The sequence below is a fragment of the Panthera pardus genome, unplaced genomic scaffold, assembly GCF_024362965.1.
Source record: "Panthera pardus isolate Hobbes unplaced genomic scaffold, ASM2436296v1 HiC_scaffold_8, whole genome shotgun sequence".
In the NCBI taxonomy this organism is placed as follows: domain Eukaryota; kingdom Metazoa; phylum Chordata; class Mammalia; order Carnivora; family Felidae; genus Panthera; species Panthera pardus.
In genome coordinates, this window is record NW_026527013.1 from 7401013 (window position 1) to 7416697 (window position 15685).

A 15685-nucleotide genomic window follows, 5' to 3' on the forward strand; every position below is an offset into this window, starting at 1 on the left:
TTCATTATATCCAAATTGAGTTTTTTCTATAATTACAAGATTGGTTCAACATTAGAAAATCAATTAATCATACTTAGAAACACACAAATATATGGAAATCTAAGCAATGACAGAAGTGGCACTATAGAGATAAAAAGAAAGATTATCTTTTCAATAAATGGTCCAGGTAATTTTGATATCTAAGCAAGAGAGACAATCAGACATAGAGTCACACCATACACTAAAGTACTTCAGATGGGTTACATAAACACAAAAATATGAGATCGCAGAATATATATAAACAAGGTACAACAAAATATCTGGATACATGAGAAAATTATAAATCTGACTCACAAAACTAAGAACTTTTCATTAAGAAAACATGAAAAATAAACAGACTTCTGGCACTTTTTCCACTTCATATACAACTTTGTTATCCACTAATACCAGAGATTCGGAGCTCACCTGTTTGACTTATCTCACGCAGCACTTAATAACGCTATTACTACTAGTCCAAGTAGTTAGATAAGGCCAACCTGCAGTACTTACCTCAACCGTGAAGTCAAGGACTTAGTCTCATTTGACTGTGAACAAGTTCGGTTAGGTAAGACATGTAGGCTTTGAGATGACTAATTATGTCACCTAAGGAAGGCCAATGTATTATATGCTGCAACCCACTCAAAGCAGTGAAGACCACACCCGTACCCAAGAGAATCACACTGTAACCCAATCTCATCCAAACACAAACATACCACAAATGTGCCCAGGTCACTTCTGATCAGGATTTATCATTAAGCTTGATCCGGAATGTTCTACACTGGTTTCATTAAGCCCCATAGGAAGTGACATTAAGCAGCTGCAGCCTCCACGGCCACCCACAACATAACCAAAGGCTACTCAAGTGTCACAGGTATAATGAATGTGTTAACACAAAATTGAAACTAGGTTGTGATGGTCTGTGTCTCTATCCAAAGACCACTTTCAAGAACTGCCAGTGATGCATCAAGTACATCAGGATACCAGGACCTGCCATAATCACATGGTTTTGTGTTTTATAGCATACAAAAGGATGAGAAACTAACCAAGTCACATGCCAGATGCAGTTGTTCCTGAACACACACACAAATGACATAATTGTTCTTCCAGGATGTGGTGATGTAAGAACAAAGAGAACATTCTCCATTCCCAGCCTCTCACTGGGAAGCTACCAAAAATTAACACATTATTTCCTTCCCTACTACTGGGAGTCTTGCTCTCCTTCTAGGACCATGAAATTAGGATGTATACCCATACCATTCCTAAAGTCTTTCCTGACCCAAAGGATCAAGTGTGAGAGGAACAAGAGCATTTCCAGAAAATTTAGAGACATATGTCACCCACCTTGGCCAGCAGGAGGGAATACAGATGGATTCCATGAGCAGTGAACTAATTCAAGTGGTTACCATCTTCACAGTATTAGACAAGGTCCATACAACTAGAGAACCCAGGTGGTTTGAATAGCATTAAGTCTAAAACTGCTAGTCTCACATGGGTCTAGACTGCAACCTGGTGTAGAAACTCGACTAGAATAGCACAGATAGCTGAATAAAGAAAGCCAAAATATTCCCAAAAATAGTGGGGGTAGAGCGGCACATGTTCACAGGTCTACAAAACCATCCTATTAGCGGAGTTCCACACGTCTCTTACACATTGAACAACTTCACTGTTGTTCCAGCGTGGGTTGTAGGGTGTCCTGATTGCTTTCCAACATTGCTTAACTTCATACAAGATCTAGTTAGGGAGTTCTTCCATGTATTCAATGGGACACCTGTAGACTTTCCCACATTTCTCATATTCAGTCGGTATCCCTCCAATGTGGCTTCTTTCATGTTTTTGAAATGAACTGGAAAAACTGAGGCTTTCCCACGTTTATCATGTATGTAAGTCTTCTATCCATTGTGCATTTTTAGGTGTTTTAGTAAGTCATGACGACAATGTGAAGGCTTTATCACATTCTTTACATTCACAGTTTCTCTCTGGGGTCAATTTTTACATGTTGAGTTAGGCTTGAGGAAACAGTGAAGGCCTTCAGTCAGTGTGTACATTCAAAGGACTTGTCTCCAGTGGGACTTCAAATGTGTATTTACAGATGTGGAAGTGGTGTAGGCTTTCCCACATTCCATACACTCACAGGGCTTCGCTCTAGTGTGAGTTCTCAAATGGAATTTCCCACGTTCACCACTTCCTAGGTCTTCTATCCACTGTGAGTTCGTAAATGTTTTTTAAGGAATGAGGGCCAAGCAAAAGCTTTTCCACATTCCTTACATTGATAGGGTTTCACTCCAGTGTGAACTGTTAAATGTCCAATTAAGCTTGAGGAAAGATGGAAGGATTTCCCACATTCCTTGCATTCATAGGGTTTCTCTCCAGTGTGGATTCTCAAATGTTCATTAAGTCGTGAGGAGTTAATGAAGGCTTTCCCACATTCCTTGCATTTATATGGCCTCTCTCCAGTGTGAATTCTCAAATGTGCTTTAAGAATTGAGGAACTACTGAGGGCTTTCCCGCATTCCTTACATTTATAGGGCTTCTCACCACTGTGAGTTTGAACATGTCTACGAAAGCCTGAGATCCAAGCAAAGCATTTCCCACATTCCTGACATTCAAAGGGCTTCTCTCCAGTATGAATTCTCAAATGATGATTAAGATATGAGGAACTACTGAGGGCTTTCCCACATATCATACATTTATAAGGCTTCTCACCAGTGTGAGTTTGAACATGATTACGAAGCATTGAGGGCCACTGGAAGTGTTTCCCGCATTCTTTACATTCATAGGGCTTCTCTCCAGTGTGAATCATAAAATGTATATAAAGGTGTGAGGAAGTGTAGAAAGATTTTCCACATTCGCTACACACAAATGGTTTTATTCCAGCGTGAAATCGACTGATGTGTTTATTGAGACGTTTCACATTTGCGTAACACTTCCCACACTCCCTACATTCATAGGGGTCTCTAACCGTGTGCATTTGCATATACACAGGGTGACCTGCTGAGGGAACTGAGATCCCTGGAAATGGAAGCATCCATTCATAGAGGTCTCCTCCACCGTGACTTCTCCCCTGTGTCTGAAAGTGGGAATGACTAATGAACGTCATCCCACAGCCACTATTTTCAGAAGGCTTCTCTGCCAGACTGGTTCTCTCATACATGCTGTGTGGAGTCAGGTGGAAGACTTTACCACCCTGACTCAACTCAGAAAGCTTCTCTCTCGTAGAGTTTTCCTTTTGCAGAGGACGGAAGCTGTTGACATACTGAGTATGCTCAAAAGTGTTCTCTCTATTTTCCGTTCTCATGTGTGTCTTAAGGAGTAAGTGTTGGCTTAAGATTTTCCCACTTTGCTCATACTCAGAGAGCTCTGCTCCCTGGTGGGTCCTTTCCTGTTGATAAACAGATGAAAGTTGATGATCGGATTTTCAGATTCATTACAGATTTCACACTTATAAAGCTAAAAACATGATGATTCTTCCCATTTTCATTACATAAACACAGCTCCTGCTGACTGCCTTCAAGTTAAATGAGGGAACTCCTCTGACAAAAACCGATGCCATCTACTCTGCTCTTAGAAACATTCCATTAAAATTGTAGGAAAATGTTTAGACTCAATCCCTCTTATATATGTGGAAACTTGTACTTGTGGTATCTAGGAAGCAACAACTTCCAAGACAGGTTTGGATTATCCTCCCAAATCATAATCGAGTATCTCTGAATTGCTTTCTCTTGGATGAATGCCACTCGTCTCAAATACCTCCTACTTGCACTGATTTTATAACAAAACTACCAATCTTTTTTTTAACGTGGAAAAATAGGAGATATCACAACTCAACCTTACTTTTTGAATTTCTCTGGCTGTTTTTCCTTCCCCCAAATCCTGGAGAGATGGTGACTCTTTGCTTTGATGTTGAGTTTGCCATTCTAAAGTAAAACAAATGTAAGCATTTGCAGAAACAAATTACAGGTTAAACAATTAAAAAAAGATAAGACTCAGTTTTCTTTACTTTCATATTAAAAACTGTGAAAAAGGGGGCACATGGGTAGATCAGTCAGTTTAGCATCTGATTCTTGATTTTGGCTCAGGTCATGATCTCATGGTTTTGAGATTGAGCCCCATGTCAGGCTCCATGCCAACAGGTGGAGCCTGCTTGGGATTCTCTCTCTCTCAAAATAAACATTTAAAAAAAGTGTTGATAAAACAATAAAGAAAAAAGATTTCAGCAGTTTGTCTATGGGAAAATTTGGCACTAAGTGCAGATGGTCAAACTTTGGTGGTCTGCTAAAAAATAATTTTTGGAAAATTAAATATAGTGAGCAAAACCGGACTATTATCAAGGTAGAAAAGTAGGAAACCTCTGGACAACTAAGTTTACCAAAATGATATCTTAAAGAAGAAACAGAACAGGTCACTTTGTGACATCATAGAAAGCTTAAGTAAAAGAGGGAAGGAAGTTAAAGATATGCAAAAACATCAGAGACAAATGGTTTCAGCACTATGAGACAAAATGAATCTTAAATTTTACACATTGCGAGTATGCCATATTTCAGACTGACTAGTGACATTCTTCTCATTCACCAGCGATATCTGTCACAACGCTCACCTGGGAAAACTCCTTTCTCCACTGTCCTCAACTCTTCTTGTTCCAACCTAGCTACTAGGCTGGGTTTTGACTGTTGATATCCTGTCCAGAGGGAAAGGTACATTAATAGAAGAGGACTGTGTAAGAAATGACAAAGCTTCTGATGAAAACAGTAAAATCATTTCAAAAGGACTAGAAAAGCAAATCAAAAGATTACTTATCTCTGACTCTGAAAGCCTAACCCAAAGGTATGTACACATTTACAGAGCACATAGACATTTATTCAAACAGCAAATAAAGGAGGTGAGGAAAGGAGACCTTCCTTTTGATGGGGAAAGCACTAAAGCTATAGTACTCAAATGCTGGAGTGTGTCGCAATCATCAGGATGGCTTATTGAACATAGAAGACAGGGCAACAACACCAGCTTTATAATTCAGAATGTCAAAAGTAGGGTCTGATTTGGGGCATCTGGGTGGCTCAGTCAGTTAAGCGTCCAACTTCAGCTCAGGTCATGATCTTGTGGTCTATGAGTTCGAGCCCCACGTCAGGTTCTGTGCTAACAGCTCGGAGTCTGGAGGCTGCTTCCGATTCTGTGTGTCCCTCTCTCTGCCCCTCCCCAGCTTGTGCTGTGTGTCTCTCTCTCAAAAATAAATAAACATTAAAAATATATATATGTTAAAAACAAAACCCAGGGTCTGACAACGTAAATTCCTAACAATGATGGTGTTAGTTACTGTTGGCCCTAATGCCACATTTATGGAAAACCCATTAAAGATTACAACCCATTAGTGCAGGGACTATGCATCTCTTATTTCCAATTATGTTTCAGATTAGGCATCATCAAGGCTGGAACACCAAAAATACATAGTACAAATTTGTTCCTAAAGATGTTACAAGGAATGTTGGCAGCCTTACCTACTGTGACCAGGTTCTGGTAGTTCTCCAGCATCACGTTTCTGTATAGGTTTCTCTGAAAGAGGTCCAGTAATATCCACTCCTCCTGGGTGAAGTCCAATGCCACGTCGTCAAAGGTCACTGCAATCTAAACCATCACACCAGGATTGGCTTGAGACAAGAAACATCTCCGCCAACATTCATGGGAGAATGAGGACGGGACACTCAATACCGATGCAGGGTTATGAGGTTTCTCATTATCCTCCCATGGTTCTGTGGTCCTAGGTACTCTTCTCTCAATCTAGACTCACCCACTGCTCCTCTCCACTCATATGGTTTTAATGTCACCTTTTAAACAAGACCTTATGTCAGCTTAACCACAGTAGTAGGTCTTCAGTTTCCTCTACTAGAACACACTCCTGAGCATGCTACAGATCCTTCATAAACAGCACAGAATAACTGAATTCTTTGAGAAAAGGACACTTACACTATCATGTCAGAGCTCACAGCAAGGCGGAAGCCTGCATTTGGAATCCATGAGCTTCCGAATTGATTACCGAAATACCAGAATTTTTTCAGGGTAATCCCTTTTTGATAGGAGTTTCTACTTCCAGAGGAAATTCATCTGGGGACTCAGTCCTTGTCTGGAGTTTATTTGCTTTAGGAAGCTCAGGACACAGGTGTGCCTAGAAACAATGTGTTCACCTGGTGGATGTAAATATGGCTTTCTGTTGATTGATATGTTTTTATTACCTGATTATAATTTTTCGGCCTGACAGCCACCATCCCTTCTATCTCTGTGTTTTCCTCAGGATGGGAGAAAGGATTCCTAGAAAGAAGATCTTGGGGAACGGAAAGGATACTTCAGAATACAGAATTGACCCTACTTCCCAGAATCACCCACCTGAAAATCATTCCATCCTAATTTAAGATCCCCATATATCCCTGCATGAGAAATCTCACAGAAACACACACTACTGCCATAAAATACAACAGCCCTGCCTTACCTGGAGCCAGAAAAGGGACTTGCTAGACATGCTACCCATGAAGAAAGAGGTCATGGTCTTATTTTACAGGTATGGAAACTTAGCCCCTAAAACATTTGGTTCTTTATTTGCCCCAAATAATAAAACTCATCAATGAGATTATGTACCACCAATTCCCAACACACACACCAGGAAGCTTAGATAATAGCACTCTCTGGCATATTTCAGCTCTTTCTAAAAGAACAGCAGTATGACTAATTTAGGACCAGGTTGTTGGACTCCAGGTTGTGTGGGGATGACCTTTAGAATTCTCTGGAAATGAGAATCAATAATGACTTACCATAGGTCAAGTCAATGGTTGCCATCCTGGGAGAATGACGGTGAAGTCTACCTACTGGGAAATTTGATCACTTCAGTACAACTTATGAATCTAGGTGAATATGACAATCTTCATTATTCTTGACATTGGGATACCCACAGTCCTTTTCATACCAATCATTAATCAGCAAGCATTGCCAATCCATCATCAAACATCACACATTAGCTGTCTCTCTGAAGGTGGTATGTGGGAAATGACTGAAAATGATATAATCTATGGCATGAAAGTCACTAATATCAATTACCATTCACTGCAAACCAGTATGTGACAGATACCGGTCTCACTAACTATGTATACCAGCTCACTTAATTGGCATAACAACCCATTTCAATAGATATCACTAGCCCTACTTAATAGCTGATAAAGCTAGATTCATAGAACACTAATCATTGGTCCACCACCCTCCAATTAGGAAAAAGAAATCCAGATTTGAATGCAGATAGGCTTGTCTCAAATGTGTGATCTGAGGTTCTTATTCGCAAATATGATCAGTTGTCAATCTAGACCTGCACTGTCCAGTTTAGTAGCCACCAGTCACATACGCTATTGAGTACCTGATATGCAGTTAGTAAAACAGGATTTTAAATTTTGTTTAGGTAAACTTAAATACATCTACATTCTCAACTGTATTTATTACATGCACATACGAAGTACATGTCATGAAAATTTTATGTCCAGTGAATTTTGAAATCTTACTATGACTTAAAGAATTTAAGATACTTCCATTTTAGCGGTGCCTGAGTGGCTCAGTCAGTTAAGTGTCCAACTTCAGCTCAGGTCATGATCTCACTACTTGTGGGTTCGAGCCCTGCAGCAGGCTCTGTGCCAACAGCTCAGAGCCTGGAGTCTGCTTCAGATTCTGTGTCTCCCTCTCTGCCCCTCCCCTGCTGGTGCTGTCTCTCAAAAATGAATAAACATTAAAAAAAAAATTGAAGAAAATTTAAAAAATAAAAAAAAAATACTTCAATTCTTATATGGGTTACATGCTGAAATATTTGGAATAGATGGGATAAAGTACATTATTACGTATGATCTCTTTTTGTTTATTTCATGTACAGAAAAGCTTTAATCATATACATGGCCTGCAGGTCATATGTCCATTGGCTAGTATTAGCCTAGAATACTGCTGGACATTATATAGAAGAGAAAAATGAAGTGTTTTATTTAGTTAATACCTTGAGCTTTGGTTGATGGAGCTTACAGTGGCTTGGAGCCCTGAACCTCCTTTTTTAAGTTATCATAATAGGTTTATTCTTTCATTCTTTCCACAAACAATTAAGATAATTGTGGTCCTGTGCTAGGCAGAAAACAGTGAAATATACAAAAAATGTCCCAGGATTTAATGACCCAACATTCCTAAGGGACAAGATACTCAATTATTAATGGATACATCCATTCATCAGTGCTTATGGAGGAAAAACTCAAATAGGTGAGAAAATAAAGACTATCCTATATACAAGCACAAAGGTATACATGAATATTTTGGATTGCTTCTTGGGCAAGGTAAAGACAGAAAAAAAAACCATAGGCTGTTCCAAACAGGACCCAAAAATATATGAAAAATAATGATGGAAGGATTTTAAAGACTCAGAAGACATTTCAAGTATTCAGCAGCTTCAACGGGTCTCGACTGAGGCTCAGTTCAGTTAAGGTTTGCCCACTTCCCCTTACCCTGGCAAAGGAGCAATGCCAAATCAGTCTGTGTTTCACACTGGTCTATTTTATGAGTCTTCCCAGAAAACCTTCTTTTTGTATTATCACTTGTTTTTCACCAGGTTTTTTATTTACTCCATTGTTAATAAGGCTTCCTTCTTGCCTGGGTGGCTCAGTCAGCTAAGTATCCAACTTCAGCTCAGATCATGATCTCACAGCTCTTGAGTTCGAGCCCTGCATCAGGCTCTGAGCTATTAGCTGGAGCCTGCTTCAGATTCTATGTCTCCCTCTCTCTCTGCCCCTCCCCTACTTGTGCTCTCTCTGTCTCTCTCAAAAATAAAACAATAAAAAAAATCATAAGGCTTCCTTCTCACTTTAATATCTTTTAGCCTGATACAGTTCAAACGATAATTCCTATATTAAAGACTAATGACTCTTGGGGCACCAGGGTAGCTCAGTCAGTTAAGGATCCTACTCTTGATTTCAGCTCAGGTCATGATCTCACAGTTCATTGGCTCGAGACGGCATCAGGCTCCACGCTGACAGTGTGGAGCCTCCTTGGGATGGTCTCTCCCCCACTCTCTCTCTCTACCCCTCCCACACGTGTGCACACACACTCTCTGATAAATAAATGAACTTACAAAAATTAATGACTTTTCAATAAATTAAACACAGAACAGCAGCCCAAATGCTGATCTACAAAACTGAATCCAAATGATGGTAAACACGAGAAGTTCCAGTTTCTTTACCATAAATGAAATTAACCCTCATGACCCAAAAATCTTTTTTTCCAAGAATACTTATTCTACAGGTGAAAAGACCAGAACCCTGAAAATAACAAGCTGTCACAAACACTGCATCTCAAATGCTAGTATAGGTTGCACTTACTCCTAGAGGTCTCAAAATGGGGCCTTTGGGCTGAATAAGCCCACAAATGTGTTTACTTTTGTGGCACGTGCACATTTTTCCATTTGGTTTTGTTTCCTTTTCTGATGGAGATGTAAGTGCTATGCAATCAAAGGTGTAGATCTTAAGTATTTTCTGGATGAGCTCTAACAACTGTAGTTACTCACCTTATCAGTCTTGAAAAAAAGAGAGAATGGACAGCATATTGAACTTCTAAAAACACAGACAACATACTCGTCTCCCTGAAAAGCCCTCTTCAGCCTTCTAGTTCACTCCCTCACCCTAATTCCAGACAATCTGTTTCTGATTTCTTTCAGTTTCTATCAGTTCCTACATAGGTTACTCAGTTTGTAAAACGTTTACAAATATATATGCTGACTTTTTTCTATTTAAAGAAACAATAAGGGAAAAACATTCTTAAATCTCCCAGTGAATTTTGGACTTGTCCATTTTTTCTTATGTTTCTGCCAAGCATTGGTTTATACCTTGTGCAACAATATTATTGGGTACATACAAATTTTGAAATTGAATCATATTAGAGATATTGAATCATCTATCGTAAAGAACTCTATGTGTAGTAATGATTTATGACAATGCTGTCTGACATGGAGATCCATTTTCTTTTGGAGAGCTCTTTGGGTATCAAAGATGCCCTTTATTTTCCAATACATGACATAGGCCCTGGCTCAGTGAGGGCACCAAGTGATTGCTGACTGACAGACCAAGACCACAGAGTCCCTACGTCACTCAAAGCACATCTAACTAGGAGCGCCTGGCTGGCTCAGTCAACAGGGCACACAACTCTGGATCACAGGGTCATGAGCTCAAGCCCCAAGGTAGGTGTGGAGGCTCATTTAATAAAAAAAAAATTTTAATTTATAAAAAACACAGTACATCTATCTAGATTACATTGAAATAACAGTCCCTGACAAAATATATATCCCAGGTTTTAGGAGATGTAGTTAAGTACTCTAATATGAGTGTGGGGTCTCATGCTTCTGAGCACTCACCCACCAGCTAGGGCATGTCTGTAAACTTCTTCCCCACAGACCCCCTAATGTGGATACTCGGGTGCTGTTTCTTATACCTGCTGTCACCCATGGTTCCCTCCACTCATCTGCTCACCAGTCATGGCTTGACTGTAATCCAGAGGTTTTCAAATGCTTGCCCATTGTGCCAGCTACCTCTGCCCCAGGCAACCCAGCAAACTTCTTTACAACCAGTTGACTGCAATGATATCACTGACAATAAGGTCTGACCCAGTCTTGGGGTGAAGGGCCCTGTACAAATGTGAACTTCCCTATTACTCTCCATCACCTGTAGGGTCTGTGAGTTGTTTGTATCTCTGTTACTCTTCCAATGTATATCAACAAATCAAGGAGTGGGGTACCTGGATGGTTAAGCATCCGACTCTTGCTTTTAGCTCAGGTCATGATCTCACAGTTTTGTGGGTTCAAGCCCCAAGTAGGGCTCTGCACCCGTAGCACAGTAGTTTTTTAAAAAGTCTTAACTCCAGGGGCGCCTGGGTGGCTCAGTTGGTTAAGCATCCAACTTCGGCTCAGGTATCTCAGTCTGTGGGTTCAAGCCCCACATCAGGCTCTATGCTGACAGCTCAGAGCCTAGGGCCTGCTTCAGATTCTGTGTCTCCCCCCCTTCTCAAAAATAAACAGTAAAAAAAAATTCTTTTTTAATAAAAATAAATAAATAAAAAGTCCAATGAACTCAGATTAAACCCAGCTATAGCATCTAAATGTATCTGCAATATAGACATTCTTGCCAACTGGCAGAATTCCCTTATCTCTGACACATAGGGTAAGGGCCATTATAGTAGGAAAAGTTAAAAGGAGGATCCTGGAACTCCCCACCACTGGACATAATCATCCAGGAATACCGACACTGCTGAGGGAACTGCAAAGACTAACACCAACATCCAGTTTGCCCAAAGACTGGGAAATAGAGGACTGGCCTTGAAGAAATAAACCATGGACATCTACAATCACCTCGAGACCAATTCCAGAAACCTAAACTAAACCTAAACTGTACTGGGTTGACATATTTTGTCTATGCTTGTTGTATTTGTTTATTTACGTGCCAGGTATTTATTTGCATAAACTAGGCTTTCACTTCCGCTATATCCTTCCCATTTTGATTAATATACAAGTTATTACAGGATAACATTAGTTTTTAGGTAAAATATTTTCATGAGACTATGACTAAATTTGAGGAGTACTTTACAAATGGACTGTGATGGAGATCAAATGACACTTGATGTACATTTAAAACTCCCTTACGCAATATAATTAGGTACACATCACCCACAAAATAGTTTGTGACAGAGATTTTGAAGCCTCTGAAACTGAAGTTCGGAAACTAAAACTGACAGGCCTGTTTCTGCAAATGAAGTTTTTTGTTTTTTTTTTTTTAATGTTTATTTATTTTTGAGAGAGAGACAGAGACAGAACGCGAGTGGGTTAGAGCAGAGGGAGAGGGAGACACAAAATCCCAAGCAGACTCCAGGCTCCGAGCTGTCAGCACAGAGCCCGACGTGGGGCTCGAACTCACAAGCTGTGACATCATGACCTAAGCGAAGTCAGACACTCAACAGACTGAGCAACCCAGGCACCCCCCCTTTTTTAAAAAAAAATTTTTTTTTTACTGTGCAAATGAAGTTTTACTAGACAAAACCACACACATTTGTTTAGTAAGGGGTATGGTTGCTTGTGCAACTACAAAGGCAGAGCTGAAGAATTCCAGGCCGGATGGCCAGCAAAGCAGAATGTACTCAATGCAAGAGGACTTCAGCCACCTCCACTTTAACCTCAAACTTTCTAACTGATTAAGGTCTTCTTTCCAGGTTCTCTCTTAACTCAGACAAAAGACCATGTGGGCAAACGATCCCCTGATGGAAACCTAAACTTCCCCCTTCGGCAAGAAGTACTGCCTGAGCCACAAGACCCTGCATGATGGACTCCAAGACAGTAATGGACCTGATCTTCACAGCCCACCTGCACTTACTCACTAACCTCTACCTGGCATTCTTCTTATATGAACCTGTATTTTCAGCACTTTAGCTACATTACTACCTGGGCCTTTTCAGACAAAAAGTTGGCAAGCCTGGTTACTGGACTCACTTATCAGTGTATGAAATTACAGAAAATAAAGACAGCATGCAAGGCACCTGGGGTGACTCAGTCGGTTAAGCATGGATTTGGGGGGACAGGGGTGTTGAGTGGCTTGGTCCGTTCAGCGTCCGACGTCAGCTCAGGTCATGATTCCAGTTTCTGAGTTCCAGCCCTGTATCAGGCTCTCTACTGTCAGCAGGGAGCCCGCTTTGGACCTCTGTTCCCCTATCTCTCTGGACCTACCCCACTCGCGCCCACTCTCTCGAAAATTAAAAAAATTAAAAATAAAAATAAATTAAAAAAATAAAAAGGTGGACTTCAGCTCAAGTCATGATCTCACTGTGAGTTTGAGCCCCACAGTGGGCTCTCTGCTGTCAGCTCAGAGCCGGCTTGGGAATCTCCGTCCCTCTCTCTCACTGCCCCTCCCCCACTCAGTCTCCCTCTCCCCAAAATAAACAAACATTTAAAATAAATAAATAGGGGCGCCTGGGGTGGCTCCAAGCGTCGGACTTCCGCTCAGGTCAGGATCTGGTGTTCACGGGTCTGAACCCTGGGTGGAGCTCTTGTGCTGAGAGCGCAGGGCCTGGAGCCTGCTTCGGATTCTATGTCTCCCTCTCTCTCTCTCTCTCTCTCTCTCTGCCCCTCCCCCGCTCACACTCTGTCTTTCTCAAAAAAAAAAAAAATTTAAAAAAAAATTAAATAAAGACAGCACGGAAACATCAGGAATCTCAGAAACTCTGAGTTTCGCAAAGAGCGTGTGAGGCTTCCAAGTCAGTATCATGAAGAAACAATGGCTCTGCCGCAGGTTAGAAGAGCCTAAGAGACAAACAATTGTCATATATAAACCTTGAATACATCCGAGATCCAAAACATATTCTGAGGTAAAGTGGAAAATTTTACTTTTTATACAGTACATATTGCATAACATTTTTAATTTTCGAGGCTGAATCACTGTATTATGATTTCAGTAGTAAAACCTCATTCTTAAAACATGCATTTCCGAGTATTTAAAGGTCATGTATCATGTCTACAATTTATTTCCTATTTACTCGCAAACAACCCGCTAAAAAATACATTTCTTTATCCAAAGAGCGCAACCACGCAAAATGCGAAAATGGGTGAATCTGCTTCGGTGCACATTCATAGCAACAGTTGCTTACATTTCCTGTAGGTTTAAGATTTTACGCAAAAAATGTCGGGAAAAAACTTAGTCCAAATGCCCTGTTAATGGGAAATCCAGTTATTCTGAAAATGGGAGTATTCACGCCTCCATTCTTTTCTCCCGGACTCCCTGGCTCGCAACTTGGTGGGAATGGACAGGCTCGGGAGGGCCTCAGGAAAAGCGACGTGAAAACGGTTTCTCTTTAGTACAAAGACCAGTGGAGCACGTGTGTATAACTAGGTACTGAAACATGCACACTACACACAGCCGAGAAAGCATATCACCTGCCTAAGACAGTGTGTCCCGAAGAAAAGACGAGCGCAGACAAAGCCACGTTCTCAGATAAAACTGCCTCTTCCCTTCCCCACCGAAAGGAAACACAGGCCCCGCTGACCCAACTTTCCAGAACGCTCACCGGCCGGGTCCCTGAGGCTGCGAGTAACGGGGCGGAGTCTGGGCCACTCCCAGCAGCAGAAACTCTTTTCCTTTGGGACAAAAGTCACAAAGGCCGCTTGCACGCTGCAGGACAGGCGAGCACAGTGGCCACGAACACCCCGCGCACGCGCCCTCCCAGCAGGACCACAGCGGCTCCGCGCCAGAACCGCCGGCCTCGGCGGCCTGTCGGGCGGTCTAGGCGGATGCGAGCCGCGCGGCCCGGCCGTTAAGCAGGCCCATCGGCGACCCCGACTAAAACCGGCCTTGGACTCCCACGTCCTGCCTCCCTTCACGCCTTCCCCAGCACAGCGGGCCCACGTCCAACCACCAGCAGCCCAACGTGCTCAATGCTGCGCGAAGCAGCAGGCGAAGAAACTCCGGCGAACGCGTGACACCACTTCCGCTTCCTGCCGGGAACCGGGGGGCGGGGCTTCCACCTCAGACGGCGGAACTGGGCTTCCCTCGGGCGTGGGCTTCGCGCTGGGCCTGAGGCCTGGATCCCGCCCGGTGGACAAGGCTGGGGCAGGAACCAGGTATGGGGGCGCGGCTACGGGCGGGGGCGGGACCCTGCGCGGGGCGGGATGGGGACCGAGCCGGGGGTGGGGGGCGGGGCCCAGCTCCCTGGGGCGGTGGCAGGGCGCCAATGGGCTCAACCCCACATCCTGCGCAGTAAATGGTTTCCTGCCGGCCTCCCTGCACGTCCTGGAGACTCTACGGTCGTTGTCCTTGTCGTTAAGCCCGAGAGTCCGTCACATAGTCTGTCTGCCGCAGTCCATCCCGTCTCTAGGCCTTGATTTCCTCTCATTGTCGTTTACGTTGGACACGACGCTAAAGTCTAGTCGTTGATGCCTTGCTTTCATTGTTATGACAGTTCCTGTAAGTCTTTCCTGTTTCTGTGTCAAATACGCATATCTGTTTTTGTGAGATCGCACTGATACCAGGCATTCTTCTCTTCAGGCATGGTTATAAAGTTACTCCCCTAATCACGTTTGCTGTGGTTTTCATTGGATGGCCTTTGTGCAGTTAGTAAAGATCTCTTTAAACAGGACTAGAGTACATCTACTCAAGACTTAGTGGAGGGGAGTGGGAGGGAATGGAGGAAATAAGTGAAGGGGATTAAGATGTACAGTCTTCCGGTTGTAAAATAACTGGGACACTGGATATAATGTTCACAATAGGGAATATAAGCCAATCCAACATTGTAACAACTTTGGTGACAGATGGTAACTAGACTTACTGTGGTGACTATTTTAGGATGTGTGCGTTGTATAGGATATATATATCAAATTGCTACGTGGACGCCTGAAGGTAATCCAGTATTGTATGTCAGTTGTTCATCAATAAAAAGTGAAAGAAATGTCCATGTACATCATGCAACGTGCTTTATGCATACATTGAATTGATATGTCTCTTGTTAAGTTAATGTTTCATTAATAACTGTAGAAACTTTTAATTTTTATATAGCTAAGAAGTCTGGTTTGTTTTTTGTTTTTGACCAAGAGAGTTCTCGAGTCAGGGAGAAGGGAAAGGGGAGAGAGAATCCTACGCAGGTTTGA

General features: G+C 42.1%; 1 protein-coding gene across 2 annotated transcripts; it reads right to left on the reverse strand.

Annotated features, from left to right (window-relative positions):
- On the reverse strand, positions 1 to 14685 carry LOC109254144 (zinc finger protein 121-like). 2 transcript variants are annotated; one of them, XM_019427816.2, is made up of 7 exons: positions 14110 to 14685; positions 6813 to 6863; positions 6240 to 6328; positions 5508 to 5634; positions 4613 to 4693; positions 3850 to 3932; positions 1 to 3397 (listed from the first exon to the last, which is right to left on the reverse strand). In XM_019427816.2, exons 2-7 carry the CDS (start codon positions 6835 to 6837, stop codon positions 2213 to 2215), a joined length of 1590 nt encoding a protein of 529 aa, XP_019283361.2. In that variant the 5' UTR covers positions 6838 to 6863; positions 14110 to 14685; the 3' UTR covers positions 1 to 2212. The 2 variants fall into 2 exon arrangements, with proteins under 2 accessions (XP_019283361.2, XP_019283359.2); XM_019427814.2 differs by having other exon boundaries at positions 6813 to 6866.
- Positions 14686 to 15685: the final 1000 nt, after the last annotated feature.

What these genes read in the sequence shown, in the direction of transcription:
- LOC109254144 (XM_019427816.2), bottom strand. Translation starts at nt 6,837, where the DNA reads ATGGCAACCATTGACTTGACCTATG. An exon ending in GGAGAAAGGAGTTTTCCCAG is followed by an intron (nt 3,933 to 4,612) that starts GTGAGCGTTGTG and finishes GTTTTACTTTAG; the next exon opens with AATGGCAAACTCAACATCAA. An exon ending in CAGCCAGAGAAATTCAAAAA is followed by an intron (nt 3,398 to 3,849) that starts GTAAGGTTGAGT and finishes GTTTATCAACAG; the next exon opens with GAAAGGACCCACCAGGGAGC.